Source organism: Rhinoderma darwinii, chromosome 2 (genome assembly GCF_050947455.1).
Source record: "Rhinoderma darwinii isolate aRhiDar2 chromosome 2, aRhiDar2.hap1, whole genome shotgun sequence".
NCBI lineage: Eukaryota > Metazoa > Chordata > Amphibia > Anura > Rhinodermatidae > Rhinoderma > Rhinoderma darwinii.
The window spans coordinates 20,283,187-20,307,606 of record NC_134688.1 but is presented as its reverse complement, the minus strand read 5'-3'; the positions used below and the strand labels follow the sequence as shown (position 1 = coordinate 20,307,606).

Here is a 24,420-nt window from a genome sequence, read left to right as displayed (position 1 = left end):
GCGTTCTTTTCCAGGCGGATTTACTTTATTTATTTGAACGCAAAAATTATATTTCTCCAGTAATTATCTAATAGTCAGATATGGTCATATTTGATCTCCAATGGGGCTTTGGTAGCCAGATATCCCAGACACCTAAACTGCAAGTCTGTTCAGTTATATAGTGGTACATCCCTAATTTCACATTCCTATTTAAATGGGCAAAATGGATGACAATGGCTGTGGGAGCTGTAATGGACATAAGAGGAATAAAACGGAGACATCCACATGGGCATATTACGTTAGTGAGCAGAGTGTCTGGGATTGCCAGATTTTCAGGTTCCAATTTCTTCCCAAATAAATTCTGACTGGTAGAGTCTGCTAGAATTTTTGACTTTCCCTACAGCTGGAGAGCTTCAAATTACTAACAGGAGAATCTCCAGCGTCTGTTATGCAATATAAAATGTAAAGTTGTCAAACTATATTTTCATTTCTTGGGATTTTTTTTTTACATCATTGCAATTTACACTTACTTCTGTTACTTGCAGTACCACTTGTCACCACTACTGGCAGCAAAGCCTTTCTACAAATGCCACTGCAGCAGCGTCGCTCTGTCTAATCTTGCTGATATATTCTATGAACACATGGAACTTTGAAATTGAATATCTTTAGTATTAGATATACCACAGGCATTACAGACCCTTCATTTTAGTCATCAAGAAAAACTCTACAATAATATAATGTTTTCCTCAATAAGTGCTACAACCCTTTAAGAAACCTCCTGCTAGAATAATTAGATTCAGGCTGAAAAGTTGGAAACAGTTTTACAGCTGAAATTGAACAATTGAATGTTGACTGTGAAAAATAAAATTTTAAATCATAACTTGTTTCCCACTGTGAAAATCTGACATGTAACGGATAAATGAAAATGCCTTGTAAATGCTGTCATCCATACGCTGGTGAATATAGATGAAGTTCCCGCTACTGCTGTAAAGCATATTGAGCTGTTGAATCACAATACCGTTTCGGGAAGTAATTTTGGAGAATAGACTAGGCAAGGATATGCCTATGTGGAATACAAACAGTAGAGCTGGGTTGGACGCAGGCAGTAGAGGGCCCCCATGAAAGAACTGTATATGGGCCCCTTGCTCTCCAATAGCTCATAGAGCACCACTTTTATGTCTCTCGCAATCCTCCAGTAATTTTGAGCCATGAAATTCATGACCTCAGTCCCTTACATGCAATCTAATAGACCGTAGGAAGTTACCTACTGTGCCCCTCTGCAGCCTGTGTTAGCTTAGGGTCTCAATGTTTTTTTATTTGTTTAATATTAATATGGTCGGAAAAAAAATCTTTAAATACTCTATTAGGGTCAGTTCACACGTTGCGTAAATACTGCGATTTTTCCGCAATGGAATTCGTTGTGGAAAATCTGCAGCAAATACAGTAGCAGCAAAGTGCATGAGGTAAAACAAATCTCATCCACACGCTGCGTAAATACAGAGCGGAAAAAAACGCTTAGAAATGGACCTGTGGTGCGGAATTTTATTCCGCAGCATGTCAATTGTATTTGCGTAAACGCTGCTTATTTGTAGCAGGTTTTCCCCATTGAATTAAATGGGGTGGTAAATCCCGCAACAAATAGCAGATGTTGCGTTTTTTGCGATTCCGCCGCAAAAAACGCTACTCAGAAAAAAAACTCTCGTACTTACTCAGAAATCTGTCTTCCTCCCTCCCTCCCTCCTAGGATGACGTTTCATCCCATGTGACAACTGCAGCCAATCACAGGCTGTAGCGGCGGTCACATGGGATGAAACATTATCCCAGGAGGCCGGCCTGGATGACGTCAGAGGGCCGGCCTCCTGGGATAACTCTTCACCTCTTGTGACCGCTGCTGCAGCCAATCACAGGCTGCAGCGGTCTCTTTGGATGAAACGTCATCCTATGTGGCCGACCTGGCTAAGTGCTGCAGTTTTCTGCAGCGGACATTCCAAGCGATAAACTGCACCACAGTTTGGTGCACTCTTTTTCCCTGTGGCGCACAGGGTGGATGTGCCCCGTGTGAACTTAGAGTTAGTGAGAAGAGTCCATTAAGTAGTCGGAGTGGAGAGCAAATACAAAGAGCTCTCTCACTCTGGAGGACCTGGTATGCTAATGCATTACACATATAGCCCATTGGACAGTGTGTCATACTTAATTTCCCCTGTGGTTGTGCTGCAGAAAAATTGAACACCTGTTGTCAACTTATTTTTGGGGGACCCTTCTAAAAAAAGACAGAAAACCCCTTTAGTAAGCAAGTAGCAGCAATGGAAAAGATGACGAATGGGAAAAGTCCATTATGCCACAATAAACTCTACAACTACTTTATGTTAAAGTGACAGCAGTTTTAGGGAATACTGAATTCCTTATTCAGGCCCCTCAACTATTAGCCGGAGCTAAGAGTGATTACTAAGAGCTTCTCTCGCTCTCTCGATCGTGCATTAGACGAACAACCCATTGATTTAATTAAAAACTGTGTAATGCTTCATTCCTCCTGTGGTGGTCAGATTATCTCCGAGCGTTGCGGGACCAACGATCATTGCAGAACAACCACTGATCAACTTTTTATTCAGAGGACTCTTCTAGCGAAAAGTGATTGTAAAGAGTGGACAACCCCTGTAATGACCCATCTGCGATGATCAGGCTGGAAAATTGAAAAAATTTAATGAATAAGTCATGTGATGCATTATTCCCCATGACCACTTATTATGTCTTTCCCACCCCAGGAGGGGCTTAGTTGTCCAATTTCTACCTACTATCTGGCACAGTAAGGTATGTGTCATGGAGATATTACACACTAGAAACCATACTGTAGCACTAAACAGATTCGGAGTGGGGTTCCTGGGGCCCATCAGAGAGATTAATTATAAGGGCCCGCTCTCCACCTATACAAAACATATGCTCCTCCACTTTTAACATTGTATACACAGGACATATACATAATAAGGTCTAGTAGGTTATTCGTAACTCATCCCAGAAAAATATAGACCCTAGTGAAAATGTCACCTCAAAAAGGGGTTGTCTTCTGCTGTACCTTCAGGGCTCATTTTTGGTCAGAGCCTAAGCCACCAGAGGATTCTGTGGTACTAAAGTAGGTCAGGCTTACCCTGGCAGTGAATATAGACTAAGACTTTACAATGTGTTGGTATGGGAAAAAAAAAATTGTAATTTTTTGACTGGAGTATTCCGTAAAGGACCTATGAATTGGTATTGTTTTCACGAACCTCTGGACTATTTGTAGTCAACCTAAGCAAGTACTAGACCTAACTCACTTATTGTTGTTTTCTTTTCCAGCTCGGTTGGCTTTATCATATCAATACACCCAAGATTCGAAAATGGGATTTGTTATCAATGCGATATACGCCATGGCTTATGGCCTTCACAACATGCAGGTGTCGCTGTGTCCCGGGTATGCTGGCCTTTGTGATGCTATGAAACCGATAGATGGACAGAAACTTTTGGATTGTATCATGAAGGCAAATTTCACGGGTGTAGCTGGGGACATGATCGTGTTTGATGAGAATGGAGATTCACCAGGAAGGTACGTCGTATTAATAATATACGGTTTATGAATTCATAGATTTTTATTAGGCCATGACTTAGTTACACCGAAATAAATACATTTACAGCATAATAATACAAAATTATTAGGTATATTTTTCATTACTGACCTAATTGTGAGTGTAAATGGAGTGTGATTTTTCCCAGTGAAACTTCATAAAAATATTTATTTTATCGGGTAAAGCCGGGTATTTCTAATACAGGTTCATATTTTAATGTATCTTGGTCGTATGTCAGGGCCAGAGGGACAAATGCCCAGAGGTTTCCAGCAACTAACCCAAGAGCACAATTCACAGGGGCTAATTGCCAATCCCTTCGGCCTCGGACTTAATCGATTTGGGAACCATGGTCTGAACACTGTTTATTCTTTGGTGGTATTATTTGATCACTGTGTGTTTATATTTTTGGGGCATAGCATGACATTGTTATTTGGCCTCTATATCGTAATATTATTAGGGTATTTTGTGACAGTTATTTTGCCACTGTATAGTGGTATTGGGCTATGTATTATAACATTAATATGGCACTGTATGGAATTTTATAAGGGCACTATATGGCAGTATTATGGTACTGTTATGGATATACTTTCAATATATTATAGTCCTAGATCTGGCCTGCTATATATTAGATTATACTAATATAGCAAATCTATTAGTTTCTCAGGCCAGTGGTTCAAAATGATTGAAAAGAACCATATTTCTGAGCCACTATGTAGAGAAAAGTATGTGGGCACCTGACCATACAACCTGTATGAACTTGATTTCAATGAGTGGGGCTTAACACCTGAAGTCAATAATTAGGAGGGTGCCCACATACTTTTGGCCATATAGTGAATATGCCCAATCACTGCACCATACAAACTTCTTCTCACTGTGGTTGCACTAGTGGAAGGGGGGCATGGTCCTCTATTCTAGCAATCAAGGGGTCCCAATGGTTGGACCTTTACCGATCTAACAAATTTTCACACACGCCATATTTGAGTTAAAATTTGCGACTTTTCTCACCGTTCGCCAGTTTTCCAATGTGGCGAGAATAGGGGTGGGGTTATCCAGTTGTGGGTGTGGCCAAGAATAAAGGAGCCCATGGCACTCTGCCCCCTCTGACCCTGTTCAGAGACTTCTATACCTTGAAAAACTCCTTGCCATAGGCCCCCTAATTCTTGAGATCAGTGGGGGTCCCAGATTACAAATCAGAAGACAAAATTAAAGCAGATTTTCACTCGAAAGGGGTTATCACATTATGACAACCGATGTCCCTATGTCATCACTGGGGAGCATGTCATTCTAGGAGGTTGTCCTGAAGGGTGTGAGGATCCCCATAAAACTTACAATGAAGCCTCATAAACCAGCATGTCCATCCTATTATCCCCTAATATAGATATTTCTTCCAGGTATGAGATCATGAATTTTAAGAAAATGGGTAAAGATTACTTTGATTACATCAATGTTGGAAGCTGGGACAACGGAGAACTAAAAATGGACGATGATGAAATTTGGTCTAATAAGAATTCCGTCATTAGATCAGTCTGCAGCGATCCATGCGCCAAAGGAGAAATAAAGGTAACGGCAGCATTAGGGGCTTGTTTGTTACGTAAAGATAATATTGTTTTCTTATAGTATCATACCGTAAATTACCAAAAAATCTAACACACAAGAAAATAGCGACAGCACTCTGCGAACACCAATGCCACCTAAACACTATAAATAAATAAATATGCATTGCTGCTGAATCTACATAAAATAGGGAGGTTCTTAGCGCACATTTTGATCAAATTGTGTCAGCCCACCTGCCATGACAAGGTGTCCTCTATAAGGTGGGTCCCTATGCTGCTCATACACCCATAACTGGGACTAAGCCTACATATATCTGGGATATTAGGAACCAGCATTAAACTAATTAAAATCACACATAGGTGGCATTGGTGTTTGCAGTGTGCTGTCGTCATTCTCTTGTGTGCTGTATAAATTTGCAGTCACAGGCGTTCTTGCACCTGTATACACGTTTTGTTTCATTTTGCTGGAATGTGCTGTTCTATCTATCTATCTATCTATCTATCTATCTATCTATCTATCTATCTATCTATCTATCATCGACCTTGGATCTATCTGACTATCTATCTAATATCCATCTGTCTGTCTATCTATCTTACATAGTTACATAGTTACATAGTTAGTACGGCTGAAAAAAGACACATGTCCATCAAGTTCAACCAAGGGAAGGGAAAAGGGAAGGAAAAATTTCTACACATAGGAGCTAATATTTTTTTGTTCTAGGAAATTATCTAACCCTTTTTTAAAGCCATCTACTGTCCCTGCTGTGACGGCTCCTGCGGTAGGCTATTCCATAAATTCACAGTTCTCACTGTAAAGAAGCCTTGTCGCCTCTGCAGCTTGAACCTTTTTTTCTCCAGACGGAGGGAGTGCCCCCTTGTTTTTTGAGGGGGTTTTACAAGGAACAGGATTTCACCATATTTTTTGTATGTGCCATTAATATATTTATATAAGTTAATCATGTCCCCCCTTAGTCGTCTTTTTTCAAGGCTAAATAGGTTTAATTCTTTCAATCTTTCCTCATAACTTAAATTCTCCATGCCCCTTATTAGCTTCGTTGCTCTTCTTTGTATTTTTTCCAACTCCAGGGCATCCTTTCTATGAACTGGAGCCCAGAACTGAACTTCATATTCTAGATGAGGCCTCACTAATGCTTTGTAAAGTGGCATTATTACATCCCTGTCCCGCGAGTCCATGCCTCTTTTAATACACGACAATATCCTGCTGGCCTTTGAAGCAGCTGATTGACACTGCATGCTGTTATTGAGTTTATGATTTACAAGTACACCCAGATCCTTCTCAACAAGTGAATCCGCCAGTGTAGCGCCCCCTGTCAATCTATCCAGGGCCGGTGTCAGCACCTGGCGAACCCGGGCAAGTGCCAGGGCTCACTACCCTTGGGGGGGCCCACTTGGCCACCGGGTGCTGACACTGCCATCATGGCTCCTCCAGGAGTGGAATCCTCGGCCATAGTCTTGCCGGGGATTCTGCTTCTAGTTGCACATAAATGGACAGTGTCGTCAGGGGCTTCTCCTGAAGCAGAATTCCCAGCCAGAGCGTTGGCAATGCTCTGGCTGGGGATTCCACTCCTAGAGGGAGCCACAAAGGGGCTACCTACAGGGAGGGTGACTGTGTGGCACTACCAGGGAGGGGGGCTGTGTGGCACTACCAGAAAGGAGGCTGTGTTTCACTACCAGGAAGGGGGGCTGTGTGGCACTGCCAGGGAGGGGGGCTGTGTGGCACTACCAGAAAGGAGGCTGTGTTTCACTACCAGGAAGGGGGGCTGTGTGGCACTACCAGAAAGGAGGCTGTGTTTCACTACCAGGAAGGGGGGCTGTGTGGCACTACCAAGAAGGGGCGGCTATGTGGCACTACTTGAGAGGAGGGGGCTGTGTGGCACTACCAGGGAGGGGGGCTGTGTGGCACTACCAGGAAGAGGGGGTGTGTGGCACTACCTGGGAGGGGGGCAGTGTGGCACTACCTGGGAGGGGGGCAGTTTGGCACTACCTGGGAGGGGGCTGTGTGGCACTATCTACAGAGGGCACTAAATTTATGGGGGTATAAATTAGGGCCTAACTTCTATATGGGGGCATAAATGGCCTAACGTCTATATGGGGGCACAAAGTGACGTTTTCTGCAATTTTATTGCCGCTGTGAGTTTCCCCCGCAAATGGGCCTACTAAGTCTGTGTCGCCCAAAGGCTAACATTAACTTGGAGCCGGCCCTGTATCTAGCTACTGTATCTATTTATCTAATATTTATCTATCAATTTGTCTCATATCTATCTATCTATCTATCTATCTATCTATCTATCTATCTATCTATCTATCTATCTATCTATCTATCTATCATCTATCTGGGGATGGACATGTGCATCTGTCTGTTTGCTGTGAATGTAGTTCTACATTTCTTGATTTCATTTTTAGAGCCCATTCCTAAATTCTCTAATACTGATGTTGTCTTTCATGTCAATCTTGTTTTCAGGTGATCCGTAAGGGAGAGGTGAGCTGCTGCTGGACCTGCACCCCTTGTAAAGATAACGAGATTGTTTTTGATGAATACACCTGTAAAGCTTGTGAACTGGGCTCCTGGCCTACCGATGATCTCACAGGTAACTCTCATACTAAAAAACTACTGATGAAGGGGTTGTCCGCTTTGTATCGGGTGTTATTGCTGGGGAACCACTTGGAAAGTTCATATTTTGTGAGTGGAAAGTCCACCCTGCTTGCCAGCATCATGGGCAGGAACAGGACAGGAACTAATAATCGTACCCCAACTGCTTGTCATATCTCCCAACCGTCCCAACCGTTTCAGCGGGACAGTCCCGGATTCCGGGCGGTGTCCCACTGTCCCTGGAGGCTGGGGGTATGTTCCGCTGTCAACCTAGTTCTGAAGCAGGGAACCATCAGCTCCCTGTTTCAGAATTAGTTCAGAGTGAAGGAGCAGAGGAAGCTCCTTCGCTCGCCGAGGACTCCCCATGCCCAGCGTTACTTTAAGCGCTGTGCCCGGGGAAGCCCTTGACGTTACTGTTCATATATGGATGTCAGTGCCTACCCCTGGAGCGGAATCCCCGGCCAGAGTCAGCATGGTTCCCTGCTTCAGAATTGGTGGCTACTCCTTGAGCGGAATCCCCATTGCCAATGATATGGCCCGGGATTCCGCTCCTAGAGGAAATCCCTGAGGTCACTGTCCATATATGGGAATCCCTGGCCAGAGTCCGCAACGGGGATTCCGCTCAGGGAGTAGCTGGGGCCGGGGATTCCGCTCCTGGAAAGAGCGCTTGATGTCTCTATCCATATATGGACAGTGACATCAGGGGCAACTCCTAAAGCGGAATCCCCAACAACAGCGTTGCCAATGCTGTGACCGGGGATTCCACTCCAGGAGAAGCCAGTGACGTCACAGTCCGTAAATGGACACAGACAACAGGGGCTTCTCCTGGAGTAGAATCCCCAGTCACAGCATCGGCAATGCTGTGGACGGGGATTCCGCTTCAGGAGTTGCCCCTGATGTCACTGTCCATATAGCAGAATCCCAGGAGCAGAATACCTGGCCACGGGCCAGGGGGATTCCGCTCCTTCAGAGAGCTACAGTGGCGCTATCTACAGGAAGGGGGGGTGCTATCTACAAGAGGCGGTCGGATGTGTGGCACTACCTATAAGGGCACTCTGTGGCTCTATCTATAAGGGGGCTGTGTGGCACTACCTACAAGAGGGCTGTGTGGCACTACCTATAAAGGGGCTGTGTGGCACTACCTACAAGGGGGCTGTGTGACACTACCTATAAGGGCACAGTGTGACATTACCTTTAAGGGGGCTGTGTGGTACTACCTACAAGTGGGCTTTGTGGCACTACCTATAAGGGGGCTGTGTGGCACTACCTACAAGGGGGCTGTGTGCCATTATCTACAGGGGGCTGTGTGGCACTACCTACCAGGGGGCTGTGTGGCACTACCTACTAGGGGGCTGTGTGGCACTACCTACAAGGGGGCTGTGAGGCACTTCCTACAAGGGGGCTGTGTGGCACTACCTACAAGGGGGCTGTGTGGCACTGCCTACAGGGGGAATCTGTGAGTGGCAGGCTGATGGTCATTTTAGTGAGAGTGGCGGGCTGATGGTCATTTTAGTGAGATTGGCAGGCTGATGGTAATTTTACTGTTAGCAGGGGGCTGATGGTCATTATACTGTGAGTGGCGGGCTGATGGTCAGTTTACTGTGAGTGGCGGGCTGACGGTCAGTTTACTGTGAGTGGCGGGCTGACGGTCAGTTTACTGTGAGTGGGGGGCTGATGGTCATTTTTCTGTGAGTGGAGGGCGGATGGTCATTTTACTGTGAGTGGGGGGGGATGATGGTCTTCAAGTGGTTTCCACCCCTGAGCTCCAATTGAAATTAATAGGTGGCAGAAAATAGCTGTGGTACTCGTTTGTTTGTTTTTTTGCCTGCGTCTTTTGCATTAGCTTCAACGGCTTAAAAAAAAAAACAAAAAAAAAAAACCACAAAACAAAAGGTCAAAGAAACGCTGTCACTTCCTGAAGGAATTTTGAGACAGATTTTTTTTGCCTTACAAAAAACGCTGGCTGTGTAAACATATCCTACGAGTGTAGTGCTTGTTTTTAGCCATTTTCTGTCTTTCTCGAAACAATTTTTAGTAGGGGAGCCCTGAGGAAATTTTATTTTTCCAGTGGTGCCCCGAGCCCGAAAAGTTCGGGAAACTCTGTACTAGGCTACAGGATCACGCCGTGGAGCAGCTCATTTCGTCGTGGTATCGGGGCTTATGTGAGTAAAAATTATTTTTTTGTTTGGGGGCACTGTCTACAAGGAGGAGGTGGCGGATTATGGCACTGTCTACAGGGAGGCTATCTACAAGAGAGGCTGTGTATGGCAGCCAGGGGAGGGGGCATTATACTGTGTGGGGACCACTAAGCGGACATTACACTGTGTAGGGTTCCTACAGGGGGCAATATACAGTCTGTGGCACTTAGGGGGCATTATACTGTGTGGGCACAATTAGAGGACATAATACTGTGTCCTTGAAGGGGTTATAATATATTATATTATCAAATATTGTTATTATACTGTATGGGTGTAAAGGATCTGCCAGGCACAGCTTCTGTGTATACGCCCATAGGTAATCAGTCTGCACCTGCTTCTGTGTCTGTGGGACTGACTCCATCTTCCACCACTCAGGATGGCAGGCTTAGGAGTGGGAGAGCCTATCACAGCCTGGCCAGACGGAGCTAGCTCCCGACCTCTGTCTATTTATACCTGCCTTTCCTGTTCCTCCTTGCTTGTGATTCTTCTCGTGTGGTTTCCTGGCCCTGCTGCAGCTTCTGAACTATTTGACCCTGCTTTATACTGACCCTGGCTTACTGACTACTCTCCTGCTCTGCGTTTAGTACCTCGTACACTCCTGGTTTGACTCGGCTTGTTCACTACTCTCCTGCTCAGCGTTTGGTACCTCGTACACTCCTGGCTTGACTCGGCTCGTTCACCACTCTTGTTGCTCACGGTGTTGCCATGGGCAACTGCCCCATTTCCCTTAGCTTTGTGTACCCTTGTCTGTTTGTCTGTCGTGCACTTACTGAGCGTAGGGACCGTCGCCCAGTTGTACCCCGTCACCTAGGACAGGTAGTTGCAAGTAGGCAGGGACTGAGTGGCGGGTAGATTAGGGCTCACTTGTCTGTTTTCCTACCCCCATCATTACAATGGGGGCACTAAATGGGCATTATACTGTGTGGGGCACTATATAGGGCATTATACTGTGAGGGGCATTATACTTGGACATTTTTTTTATGATGGGTGGGGCGTCGAAAGATAATTTTGCACAGGGTGCCATCTATCCTAAGGCCGTGAATGACTGTCCATACATGGACAGTGACAGCAGGGCTTCCCTCTAGGAGCTGAATCCCCGGTCTATGCTCTGCCTGGGGATTCCGCTCCTAGAGGGAGTCCCAATAGCGCAATCTACAGGGGGTGGGTTGGGCTAGCTTCAAGGGGGGTGTGGCACTATCTACATGAACACTGGGGCATTATCTACAGGGGACACTGTGGCATTATGTACATGGGCACTATCTACATGGGCACTGTGTCACTATTTACAAGGGCACTGGCACTAGGAGCAGCTAAGGGGGCATTATGCTGTATGGGGGAAGGTGTTTGGGTATTATACGGCATGGGGGCACCTATATGCGCAATACACTGCTTCGGGGCATCTGTGTTAGCTTTATACTGTATGGGTGCATCTATCAGTATACTGTATGGTGGCAGCTAGAGGGCATTATACTGTATGGTGGCAGCTATTTGGCATTATACTGTGTGGGAGGCACTATGGAAGCATGATACTGTGTGGGCTGAATCGGGTGTGTATGGGCGGGGATTGGCTGGGATTAGAGTTGTGGCTTGAAAGAAAAAAAAACAGTTGTGACGCGCTGTGCGTGCCGCATCGGTTGTCCCTCTTTGTAATATTTGAAAGTTGGGAGGTATATGCTTGTGTCTGCAGGACCTCCATCCAATGTTCTTACAGACACATGGACCCATCAGAAAGGCCCATAGTGAGTAATATCAAAATAAACCTGGATACCAGGAGTTTTGTAATCTCAAAGTGCCGAGGGTAGAACATTAAGGGTATGTTCACACGATAGCAGGCATTTACGTCTGAAAAGACAGACTGTTTTCAGGGGAAAACACTCCTCCTCGTAATATGCGAGGCGTCTGTGACGCTCGTAAATCTTGAGCTGCTCTTCATTGACTTCAATGAAGAACGGCCCAAATTACGTTGCAAAGAAGTGTCCTGCATATAATGTATATACGTTTCCTGCATATAATGTATATAAGTGTCCTGCACTTCTTTGCCGAGGCAGTCAATTTATGTGTCGTCGTTTGACAGCTGTCAAACAACGACGCGTAAATTACAGGTTGTCTGCACAGTACGTCGGCAAACCCATTCAAATGAATGGGCAGATGTTTGCCGACGTATTGTAGCCCTATTTTCAGGCGTAAAACGAGGCATAATACGCCTCGTTTACGCCTGAAAATAGGTCGTGTGAACCCAGCCTAAAGCGTTTGGTAAATATCATATAAATTACCTTAAGAGTGGAGGCTCACTTTAAAGTGTATATAGGTATATAGATATACTGTACCATTTAACACCATGACCTTTTTAAGTGCAACATTCTGTGCCATTCATTTCTTAAAGGGACACTCCGGACAAAACTAAATATTCCCATGTGCTCTATTCTGGTATTCCATGTGTCAGTCTCTCACCTGTTATATATCTCTATATATCAGACTGGGATGGTTGCTTAGCAGCAGTGTGGATCAAGCACGGTGACTCGCTTTCTCTACTTGAGTCTATGGAGATCTATGTGTCACCCATCACCGGCTTCAGCAGTTCCTGTACACACTAGTTATACACAGAGGGCGGCAGAAACTTCTATCATCAGCTACCACTGACACTTAGATAGGTTCCTGTCACACTGGTATAATGTAGACGAATATAGTGCAGCCTCCCTGTCTGTATACTTATAGTTTCTCAGCTTATTTAGGAGAATATAGAGAGAAGGATAATGACAGTGTCCCCCAGCATGCAGAAATGGTATGGTCTTTAGCTGGTCATGTGAAGCATCATGGGATTGATAGCAAAGCAGAGAGGAAGAGAAAGCTGGGGAAATCTAAGAATCAAGATGGAGTCTTTTTGAAAGCACAGACAAGGCAGCAGTTCAAAAGGTAAGTACAGGATACATAAAAGAAGTGTAGAGTGTGGTATACAGTCAGGTTGGGGTAAAGACATGGAAAATTGTGTTATCGCTGGAGGTCTTTTTTAATATATCTTTATAGAGGTCTGATTTTCATTTTTTCCGATACATAGTTCCAAATCCCCAGCATTGACATAGAGATAAATCATAAAAATCTGTCTGCCTACAGCCACCACTAGGGGGAGCTTACTGCATTTTGTCTTATTAGTGAGTTTAATGTATCAACTGTTTGCAGTAAACTCCTAGGCTGCCCCTAGTGGTGGCTTCAGGCACACCGATTTTTTTTTCTTTTAACTCCTAAGCAGGGCATTTGGAGCTTTGTATCAGAAAACCGGAGCTCAGGCTGTTATAAAAGATGTATTATGAAATTAATCTGCGCAGAATAAAACAATCCAATATGTTGCTCAAGGCCGGATATTCACTTTAAGTTTGTCGTGTGATTTTTTTTTCCGGGTTTCCGTGCTGTTTATTTTAAATCTGAAGTGACAGTGAAAGGTTATACAGATGGTGACATAACCACAATGCGAGATGATGAGAGCACATGTCATACAGTATATTATTATTGCATCTCAATTTACATTGTAAAGTGGATTCTTAATGAGATAACACTGACACATTGACCTGCTGAATGAGCGGGGAAGGTGAAATCAGACGGAAGAACAACTATCGGGGGCTCGACATCATCATTTCAGATAACAATGAGCAGTCGTACTACAATACTTTAGACATATGAGCTGTCACTACTGTAATTATCATTTACTCCACCCTTGTTAGAGTAACTGGAGTTAGTTAAATGACTTCTTAGACTTCTGCTAAATTGTTTTTCCTTAAAGTGCACCTATCATCACGTCACAATCTGTGGGTACGTGGACCCACTGGGCCGTACCGCCATAGCAGGATAGCAGCTGGCCAACAGGATACCAAGTCAGTGTCTATAGTTCGAATAAGGGTACCTGTGGTAATTCAGACACTAGTAATAGCTGGCTCGGATGGGACCTTGGCAGCAGACACCAGGCTCGGTGTAACACAGAAGGCGTAGTATACGGCACAACACGACTCCAACTCTCTATGGCACAGGAACAAGGTAGCACTGGATACAGGATACAGGTAGCAGGTACGGGAACACTGGGAACTGGAAAACACGAAGGGACCATTTGCAAAGACTAATACGGGTAAACATAGCAACGCTCAGGCAATGAGGGAAGGGGCAGGGCCCTTCTTATAGTCCAGGGTGAGTATTGGCTAATTACATATTTAATTCATGTGCGCGCGCTGGCCCTTTAAGTACGAGCATGCACGCGCACCCTACTGGAGAATGAAGCGGAAGTGAGCGCTGGCATCTCCTGAGGAGGAGATGCGGGCCAGCTCTCACAGATCCATGGCTGCGGCCGTCGGGAGGTGAGTAATCCCGACGGCCCATGGCCATGGGTGTTACACATCATAACTTTGTTTGCATAAATCAGCAGTATACTGAATAAATGTAAGTTTGTATTATATGTTGTTTGGGAAAAGTTACATATTGCTCATCTTCCAGAAGTCGGTAGTTCTCCTTTCCCTGTCTGTAGACTGTAAATTTTTGCAAACCTTCTGGGACACCAAAAAAATCAATCTAGTGTAAAATAGTAGATAAAAGACAGGGAGGAAGGGTGGAGGGGGATGCAGCTGCAGCTCCTTGCTTAATGTTTAACCCATTAAGGACACGGAAAAATTTGGCCTTGAGGACAGAACATTTTTTATTTTTTTCCTTTTTGCATCCCGGCGCTCCTAACTTCTTTATTTTTTGTTTGCTGTAGCTGTGTGAGACTTTTGCGGGACGAGTTGTACTTTATGTAAATGCCATTTGTTGGTACATTTACATTATCGTTTAATATATATGTTAATTAAAAAAAGCAGTTTTGATGCTGTTTTTATTTATTTATTTTTTACAGCATACACCAATCAATATAAATTAAGCAAAAAATTTGTTGTGCAGATTGTTACGGTTGAGGCGATACCAAATATGTGTATATTATTTTATGTATCTTATATTTTGTAAAGTTTATTATTTTAAAAAAAAAATGTGAATTTGGGTGTATATTTATTTCTCATTTTTTTTATTTAACATTACTTTTTTTTAATTAATTTAACTTTTTTTTTTTAAATCTCATAGGGTGATTTTTCATATTGATTTAGATTTTTAAAAAATACATTCGTCTGTGTACTGATAGTATGCCCTAACAACAGGAAATATGGTCAGACAGCCCTGGGGTCCTTCAATGGACCCAGGGATGGCCGCCATCAGGGCAGTACTGGCGGTACTGCTGTCAGGGGCTCGGTCATAAATGTGAAAAAACGGGGGCCCGTGCCCCACAGCTGGAATTCATTTGCTCACGGGCCCTTATGATTTCACTTTGGTGAAAGGAACAGGTCCCATCACGGAGCCGGGGCCCGTTCTTTGGATCAAAGTAAAATCATAAGGGCTCGCTGTTCACATAGAGCCCGCCTCTCCCCCTCCTCCACAGCGGCGTGACAGCGTGTGTGGAGGGGACGAGGAGGGAAGACGTCAGGAAGGCAGCGGGAGGTTTGAATGCAGTGGAGGCGTCAAGCAGCAGCAGAAGACCTCTGACTCAGTGAGTACAGTCTGTGTCAGGCTGCTGCTGACCGGAGCCTCCTCAGATCACATCCCCCCAATAAAAAGCAATGTTACCCATGTCGGTACTATACCCTCCCAGCTCTGCTTCATGGTATTGTATCACCAGCAGCAGTTCTTACCTGTTATCTCCCAGGCTGTGTAAGCAGAGGGAGAAGACAGGTTTATTGTCCCCTTACGCAGCACAGGAGATAAGAACCCTCGCTGCTAGATATACAATGCGGTGCTTCAGTGTCCGGAGGATCATACAGACCTAGGTAAGACACTTGCTTTCTATGGGGGGGTTGAAGGGGGGGTTAGATGACAATGGGGGACAGGGAGATGATGGTGTAGTGGGTAGGAGATAATAATGGAGTCTGGATGACACAAAAGGAGACATTATACTAGGGGGATGATTTTTACTTTATGAGATACAGCTGCTTTGTATCCTGTATACAGAGAAACTGTATTGTGCGCTGAGACCTGAATCCGTCAGGTCCAGGGGACCTGACAGATAACGTTTTCAGTGCATGATACAGCTGCTCTGTATACAGGATACAAAGCAGCTGTATCTCATAAAGTAAAAATAATTTTTAATAAAAAGTATTTACAAAGTAGCACCAAAGAGACTGGTAAAACTATAAAAACCACATTCAAAGGTTTACATAGCCTTCAAACCTGTGGTGGGTAGTGACAGGGCCGGCCTTAGGATAGATGGCGCCCCGTGCAAAATTATCTTTCGGTGCCCCACCCCATGATATAAAAAATGCCCCATAAAAAAAGTATATTGCCCTCCACAGTATGATGCCCCTTTAGTTCCCCCATACAGTATAATAATAATAATAATATATTATAACCCCTCCAAGGACACAGTATTTTGTCCTCTAATTGTGCCCACACAGTATTATGCCCTCTGTAGTGCCCCTACACAGTATAATGTCCGCCTAGTGGCCTCCACACAGTATAATGCCCCTCCCCTGGCTGCCACACACAGTATATTGCTTCATGTAGTACCCCTACACAGTATAATGTCCGCTTAGTGACCCCCACACAGTATAATGCCCCCCTCCGCTGGCTGCCACACACAGCCCCCCTGTAGATAGTGCTCCCCTGTAGATTGTGCCATACAGCCTTCCTTTAGATAGTGCCATATCCCCCCATCTCCCCCTTGTAGACAGTGCCATACAGCCCCCACCTCCCCCTTGTAGACAGTGCCATACAGCCCCCACCTCCCCCTTGTAGACAGTGCCATACAGCCCCCACCTCCCCCTTGTAGACAGTGCCATACATCCCCCACCTCCCTCTTGTAGACGGTGCCATACATCCCCCCACCTCCCCCTTGTAGATCTTGCCATACAGCCCACCCTCCCTCATGTAGACAGTGCCATGCAGCCCCCACCTCCCCCTTGTAGACAGTGCCATACAACCCCCACCTCCCTCATGTAGACAGTGCCATACAGACCCCCACCTCTCCCTTGTAGATTGTGCCATACATCCCCCACCTCCCTCTTGTAGACAGTGCCATACAACCCCCACCTCCCTCATGTAGACAGTGCCATACATCCCCCACCTCCCCCTTGTAGACGGTGCCATACATCCCCCCCACCTCCCTCATGTAGATCGTGCCATACAGCCCACCCTCCCTCATGTAGACAGTGTCATGCAGCCCCCTCCTCCTACTTGTAGACCGTGCCATACGGCCCCCATCTCCCCCTTGTAGACAGTGCCATACAACCCCCACCTCCCTCATGTAGACAGTGCCATACAGACCCCCACCTCTCCCTTGTAGATCGTGCCATACAGTCCCCCACCTCCCTCATGTAGACAGTGCCATACAGCCCCCACCTCCACTTGTAGATCGTGCCATTCAGCCCCCCACCTCCCCCTTGTAGACAGTGCCCCCAAACAAACAAAAAAGTTGTACTCACCTAGGCCCCGTTCCCACGATGAACTGAGCTGCTCCACAATGAGAGCCTTGCGTCGGCCGGGGTGATCCTGTAGCCTAGTACAGAGTTTCCCTGCATTTTCGGACTCGAGGCACCACTGGAAAAATAAAATTTCCTCAGGGCACCCCTACCAAAAATTGTTTAGAGAAAGACAGAAAACGGGTAAAAACAAGCACTACACTCGTAGGGTCTGTTCACACAGCGTTTTTTGCAAGGCAAAAATAATCTGCCTCAAAATACCTTCAGGAATTGACAGCGTTGTTTGACCTTTTTTTTTTTGCGTTTTTTTAAGCTGTTGGAGCGAATGCAAAAGACGCAGGAAAAAAAGCACCAAACGAGCAACGCAGGAATTTACTGCCTCCTATTAATTTCAATTTGAGGTCAGAGGTGGAAACCACTTGAAGACCATCAGCCCCCCACTCTCAAGAAAATATTCATCGGCCCCCCACTCACAGTAAAATTACCATCAGCCCCCACTCACAGTAAAATTACCATCAGCCCCCAACTCACAGTAAAATGACCATCAGCCCCCCACTCACAGTAAAATGACCATCAGCCCCCCACTCACAGTAAAATGACCATCAGACTGGAAATGGAGTGATAATTGTGGCATTCAGCGGTGACTATACATTGTATATTATTAACCCCACAGTAAAATTACCATCAGCCCACCACTCACAGTAAAATGACCATCAGCCCCCCCACCCACAGTAAAATAACCATCAGCCCCCCACTCACAGTAAAATGACCATCAGCCCAACACTCACAGTAAAATGACCATCAGCCCCCCACTCACAGTAAAATGACCATCAGCCCGTCACTCACAGATTACCCCTGTAGATAGTGCCACACAGCCCCCTTGTAGGTAGTGCCACACAGCCCCCTTGTAGGTAGTGCCACACAGCCCCCTGTAGGTAGTGCCACACAGCCCCCTCTAGGTAGTACCACACAGTCCCCTTGTAGGTAATTCCACACAGTCCCCTTGTAGGTAGTGCCACAGAGTCCTCTTGTAGGTTGTGCCACACAGCCCCCTTGTAGGTAGTGCCACACAGCCCCCTTGCAGGTAGTGCCACACAGCCCCCTTGTATGTAGTGCCACACAGCACCCTGGTAGGTTGTGCCACACAGCCCCCAGGTAGGTAGTGCCACACAGCCCCCTGGTAGGTTGTGCCACATAGCCCCATGGTAGGTAGTGCCACACAGCCCCCTTGCAGGTAGTACCATACAGCCCCCTTGTAGAATGCACCCCCCTTCCTGTAGATAGCGGCACTGTAGCTCCCTGAAGGAGCGGAATCCCCCTGTGGCCGGGGATTACGCTCCTGGAGCGCTCTGCTTGATGTCTCTGTCCATATATGGACAGTGACATCAGGGGCAACTCCTGAAGCAGAATCACCGTCCACATCATTGCCGACGCTGTGACCCGGGATTCCACTCCAGGAGAAGCCCCTGTCGTCTGTGTCCATTTATGGACAGTAACGTCAAGGGCTTCTCCTGGAGTGGAATCCCCGGTCACAGAGTCGGCAAAGCTGTGGACGGGGATTCCCCATCAGGAGTTGCCCCTGATGTTACTGTCCATATACAGACAGAGACATCAAGAGGAGCGCACCAGGAGCGAAACCCCCAGCCACACAGGGATTTTGCTCCTTCAGGGAGCTACAGTGGCGCTAGTAGATTGCAGAGCAGGGAGATACCTCCCTGCTCTGCTATAGTACGTCGCTGGTCATGGGGGGGGGCCGTTCTAACGGGCGCCCCCATGCTCGGTGTCGCCACCCATGCCTCTTTCTGTTCTCCCAGAAGTCCCCTCCTCCTTCACCAACTGAGCCCTGGCACTTAGTCACTCCACCTTGCCCCCTGATACCCACCAACTGTCTCTGCCCTGCCCCTCCAAAGAGACTCTACTAGTTTGATTTTCACCGCTGCCTTACCTCCCACCCCTTTACTTTGTTCCCGCCCCAATAGTGAGGGGGGCCCCAGACTCCTTGGCTGTATGGAGCCCAGAAATTTCTGATGGCGGCCCTGGACCTAGGGCTGCCTGGCCATATAACTTATGTCCCCATTTTTTCTTATTGATAGCTGCGCTTTAATTCTGAATGTCACTCTCAGCTTTGGCCTAATTTACATTTTGCACTTAACTCCTGAACTTATTGTTGTCCCTTCCCCTGTGTGAGTTGGATGTAATCAGGACAGATTTTCAACCTATGGATGTAAACAAGAATGTTTCAATTCACTGTCAGCAAGTAGAGGTGTAGAACTCTTCATTATACAATGTGTACCTTTTCTATACATAAGACTGGAAATGGAGTGATAATTGTGGCATTCAGCACTGACTATACAGTGTATATTATTAACCCTATCATCATGTAAAGGACAAGATTGAACAATTGAGAGGATGAGGAGGTGACATCATCAGGATAGGACATTTTACCGTTAGACGGGTCGGCCAGGATTAGAAAAACATGGCTGGTTTATTCCAAAAACAGCGCCACAGCTGTTTATGGGTTGTTTCTGGTATTACAGCTTAGTTGTATACACTTCAATGCAGCTGAATTTAAAGAGGATCTGTCACTAGTTTATTAATTCCTTATGTCCTAACTAATCTAATAGGCGCTATGATGCTGATAACTACAGTGTGATTGTTTTTTTTTTAAACTTTTGATATTTGCAAAGATGTGAACATTTTTCTCTAATATGCTAATTTGGCTAGACCTGCCAAATGGGAGGTGACTCTTTCTTTTCACTCTGGGCGGTGTAATGTTTTCTGCATGACGCTGTCCAATCAGAACACAGCTTCTCCCCCTTCCCTTGCCATCAACACAGAGTGATCATATAGTATACAGCTTCCATTCCCGTGTTTTCAACTGGTGATATCACCGGTTGTTTCTTTCTAATAAAAGATTAGAATCTCATCTTTCATATGCCACCAGAAGCACTGATCTAGGTGGTCCACAGCCCAAGATATCTCTATTTAAAGTGATCCCCCTTCCCTCCAGCCTCAGTCTCTCACACTGTGTGAAGCAGCCATGCTGATAGGGCAGCGTCAGGGGCTGGGCGGAGCTCCACCTCAGGAGAATCGCTGCTGTTGACACCCACTTATCTAGTATAGCCTCATTTGCATATTTAGAAAAAAACTCATAACTTTTAAAATAATAAACTTTTTTGGGACCCAATTTTCACTAGTATTATCAGTGTGACAGCGCCTATTACACCCAATTTTCACCAGTATTATCAGTGTGGCAGGGCCTATTAGAGTAGCTATGAGATTGGGCATTACTAAACTAGTGACAGATCCTCTTTAAATACCAGACAAGCCAAAGTTTAAAATAATGACCAAAAACTGAGATGTCCTACACTGACATCTCATATAAAGCATAAAAACCTCAATAAACAACGTCTGCCTGGACAAGTGCAATGCTCTAGTGCACAAATTACATCCATATACTCTACTAGTACATATGGACAGCGGTTATCGTGATGACAAAACCCCTTTAGGCCCTGTTCACACAGAGTTTTTTTTACGCTGATTTTGACACGGAAACCGCGTGGGAATCAGTGCCAAAAAAACGTCAGAAACTGACACCCATTGATTTCAATGGGAGGAGGAGGCCAAGCAACATTATCTTTCTTCCCCCGGTTCTGTCTCTGACAGAGAAAGCATTTTTTCCTGCATTTTTACCCACGGCGCTCAATGGCCGTAGCCCAAAAACGCCACGAAAACCACGGCAAGAAAGTTCAAGCAGGTCAAAATCTGCCTCAAAATTACTGAAGACCTAACCCAACAAAAATTAATGGTGTTCTCCGGCATTTTATATTTATGGCATATCCTCAGGATAGGTCGTTAATATCAGATTGGTGACGCTCTGCACCCCTGCCAATCAGCTGACTAATTGGGCTGCGGCGTCCGTGGCTTCACCAGTGTTTACCAGGCACAGCACCATACATATTCATAGCGGCTGTGCCTGCGATTGCTGCTCAGTACCATTCACTTGAATGGGACCGGAACTGAAATCGCAGACACAACTGTACAGATGTGTACGGCGCCGCGGCCACGCATGGAAACTGAACTGTGAAATCAGCTGATTGGCAGAGATGTCGGGAGTCGGACCCCCACCGCTCTGATATTGATGACCTATCTAAGGATAGGCCATCAATATAAAATGTCCAGAGAACCCCTTTATCAAATCCCCCACGGTTATAATAATTCTTATAAACGGTACGATATTTTGTAATGGTCATTTTTTCCAATTGGATTGTCAACTTCTATTGTTACGTCTTCTAACATTAAACAGAAAGTTCTATGACAAATCCATCTCTGCTACATATTAAGCTCGTACAATGGGCGGAAATTTGTCAGTGGTTATTCAGGGTTTTTTTTTTTTTTTGCGTGCAGGATCCTCCTTGCCAGAAATCATAGGGCCCCATAGCAAAACTTAGTGTGGGTCCCACACCTACAGAGAGCTCCGACAAAATGACAAATCTGTTATTAAGTTAATGTTCACTATAAAGTACCGAATCTTAATAGTGGGAGCTCTGATAACATTGATGCAGCATGTGAGCGGAGCGCCGGTATCTCTCCCCTGTGAAACGTGTGACTGATTGGGGTGTACTTCTTGTTGATGAATCTGGATTAGGCCCCAAACACCATTTTCCTGGCGTAGAGAAGTCCCAATTTGCACAAAAAAACTTTTTGCTCCTTTACTATCATTTTTTACGTGGGTGGGGCTTAGTGGAAGGGGCGGGGTCACCATACATTTTTTATCATTTACACTAGAGAACTGGCATAAATTATAGAGCAAATCCACACCAGCTCCTAGCCAGAGATGCTCCTAATTTATTAAGAAGTGTGCACCTCTTTATAAATAGGCGCTTCTTACTTTAACTTTCTTTCAATTTAGACTGGTGTACGAAATGGAAGTCTTTACCCCGCATATTTTTCAATACATTTACACCAAACAACTAACATAAATACGTTAATAAATCTCCCCCCATACAGCTCTCCCCCCATTCGCACAGTACGTGACAAAATTGGCTATCTGTAGCCACCACTAGGGGGAGCTCACTGCAAATGAATTTGTACAGCTACCATTGAACTCAATGGAAACTGTAAAAATCTCTGAGCTCCCCCTTGTGGTGGCTGCGGGAAAATGCTAGTGCTGTTTGTTGAGAAGCAGGAGGAGTTCAGAGTCGGGCCCCTTTCTCACCATGGGACCTATAGCAGTGGCCTGGCCTGCCTCTATGGGGAGTACGCCATTGCGGTCACCATTACACCAGCCCACCAGAGAACTAGAGGATCCTCCAGTGGACCCGGGCTCTGACACAACAATGGGCCCTAAAGGTCCAGCAGAAGACAAGCAAGCAATATGAAGCCCATCACTTGTCACTATGGTCTAATTATTAGTGTATTAAGACTTCTATCTGCACTCCAGTGCCATGAACATGGCTGTATGCAGGATGGGGTCCCTAGAGTATTACATTTAAATAGAAGTGAGCTATCGGTATATACTCATAGATGTAGCAGGGCTGAATTTGTCATTTGTCAGGAGCTGCTGTTATTAGGGCATGACCACACATGGCGGAATTCCTCCGCAACTGTCCGCATCGATGCCGCACCGAATCTGCGTTGCAGATTCTGCAGCGGATCTGCACAAAATGTGCAGTACATTGATGCGGACTAGCTGCTGCAGACTGCGGGAAAAGTGCTTCCCTTCTCCCTATCAGTGCAGGATAGAGAGAAGGGACAGCACTTTCCCTAGTGAAAGGAAACGATTTTCATACTTACCGGCCGTTGTCTTGGTGACGCGTCCCTCTTTCGGAATCCAGCCCGACCTCCCTGGATGACGCGCCAGTCCATGTGACCGCTGCAGCCTGTGCTTTGCCTGTGATTGGCTGCAGCCGTCACTTACACTGAAACGTCATCCTGGGAGGCCGGACTGGAGACAGAAACAGGGAGTTCTCGGTAAGTATGAACTTATATGTTTTTTTACAGATACATGTATATTGGGATCGGTAGTCACTGTCCCGGGTGCAGAAACAGTTACTGCCGATCGCTTAACTCTTTCAGCACCCTGGACAGTGACTATTTACAGACGTCTCCTAGCAACGCTCCCGTCATTACGGGAGCCCCATTGACTTCCTCAGTCTGGCTGTAGACCTAGAAATACATAGGTCCAGCCAGAATGAAGAAATGTCAAGTTAAAAAAGCAAGACGTATCCGCAGCACACATGACATGTGCATGACAGCTGCGGACTTCATTGCGGAACTTTGAATCTCCATTGAAGTCAATGGAGAAATTCCGCCATGAGTCCGCCACTGCTCCGCAACAGACAGAGCATGCTGCGGACACCAAATTCCGCTCCGCAGCCTATGCTCCGCAGCGGAATTGTACGCATCGTGTAAACGAACACTGCTAATTTAAAGTGAAAGTCAATGGAGAAACGGCTCCGCTGCGGATTAACGCTGCGGAGTGTCCGCAGCGGAATTTAAGTGGAATTCCGCCATGTGTGAACCCGCCCTTACACAGCTGAGGATTCTGGGAGTTTTAGTTTTACAGCTACTTATGTATCTATAGAATATAAATCCTCCCGGTTGTTTATTCTTAGACCTCTGCGCACTGTGACAACCCTACATTGGCAATAGAAAACAGATGTTTTTGGATTTAATTGAGATTAATAACTTGTAACCCGTTGTGAACGTCCCAAAAAAAGAACCTTGCTCTGCACCCGGCTTCAATTTGTCCTTTGTAAAGAATAAATTAAGGCGTCTTATAAATCCTGGAAGCCGCGGTGAGAACCCACACAACTGCGCACCGTGGAACGAGCGGGACTAAAATTAATATTGAATCAATATCCAGGCGGGGGCTGGGGAATAAATCAAATGTGGTTTGTAGAGCTTGTAATAAAATGTACTCGCTGGACACGCCGAGCTCCCGGTCTGGATGCGCCGAGCTCCCGGTCTGTGATGAAATTTTATTAAGAATTAAAATTGGTAATA

The 24,420-nt window shown here is 45.6% G+C and overlaps 1 protein-coding gene across 6 annotated transcripts in view; it reads left to right on the top strand.

The window, feature by feature from the left end:
- The window catches only part of GRM5 (glutamate metabotropic receptor 5), a 356,124-nt gene that overhangs the window by 306,063 nt on the left and 25,641 nt on the right, over window positions 1-24,420 (top strand). For all 6 annotated transcript variants that reach the window (XM_075851443.1, XM_075851446.1, XM_075851447.1 and 3 more), the window contains exons 5-7: window positions 3,310-3,556; window positions 4,967-5,135; window positions 7,611-7,737. In XM_075851443.1, coding sequence (XP_075707558.1) covers window positions 3,310-3,556; window positions 4,967-5,135; window positions 7,611-7,737 — 543 coding nt within the window. The remainder of the gene's footprint in view (window positions 1-3,309; window positions 3,557-4,966; window positions 5,136-7,610; window positions 7,738-24,420) is intronic.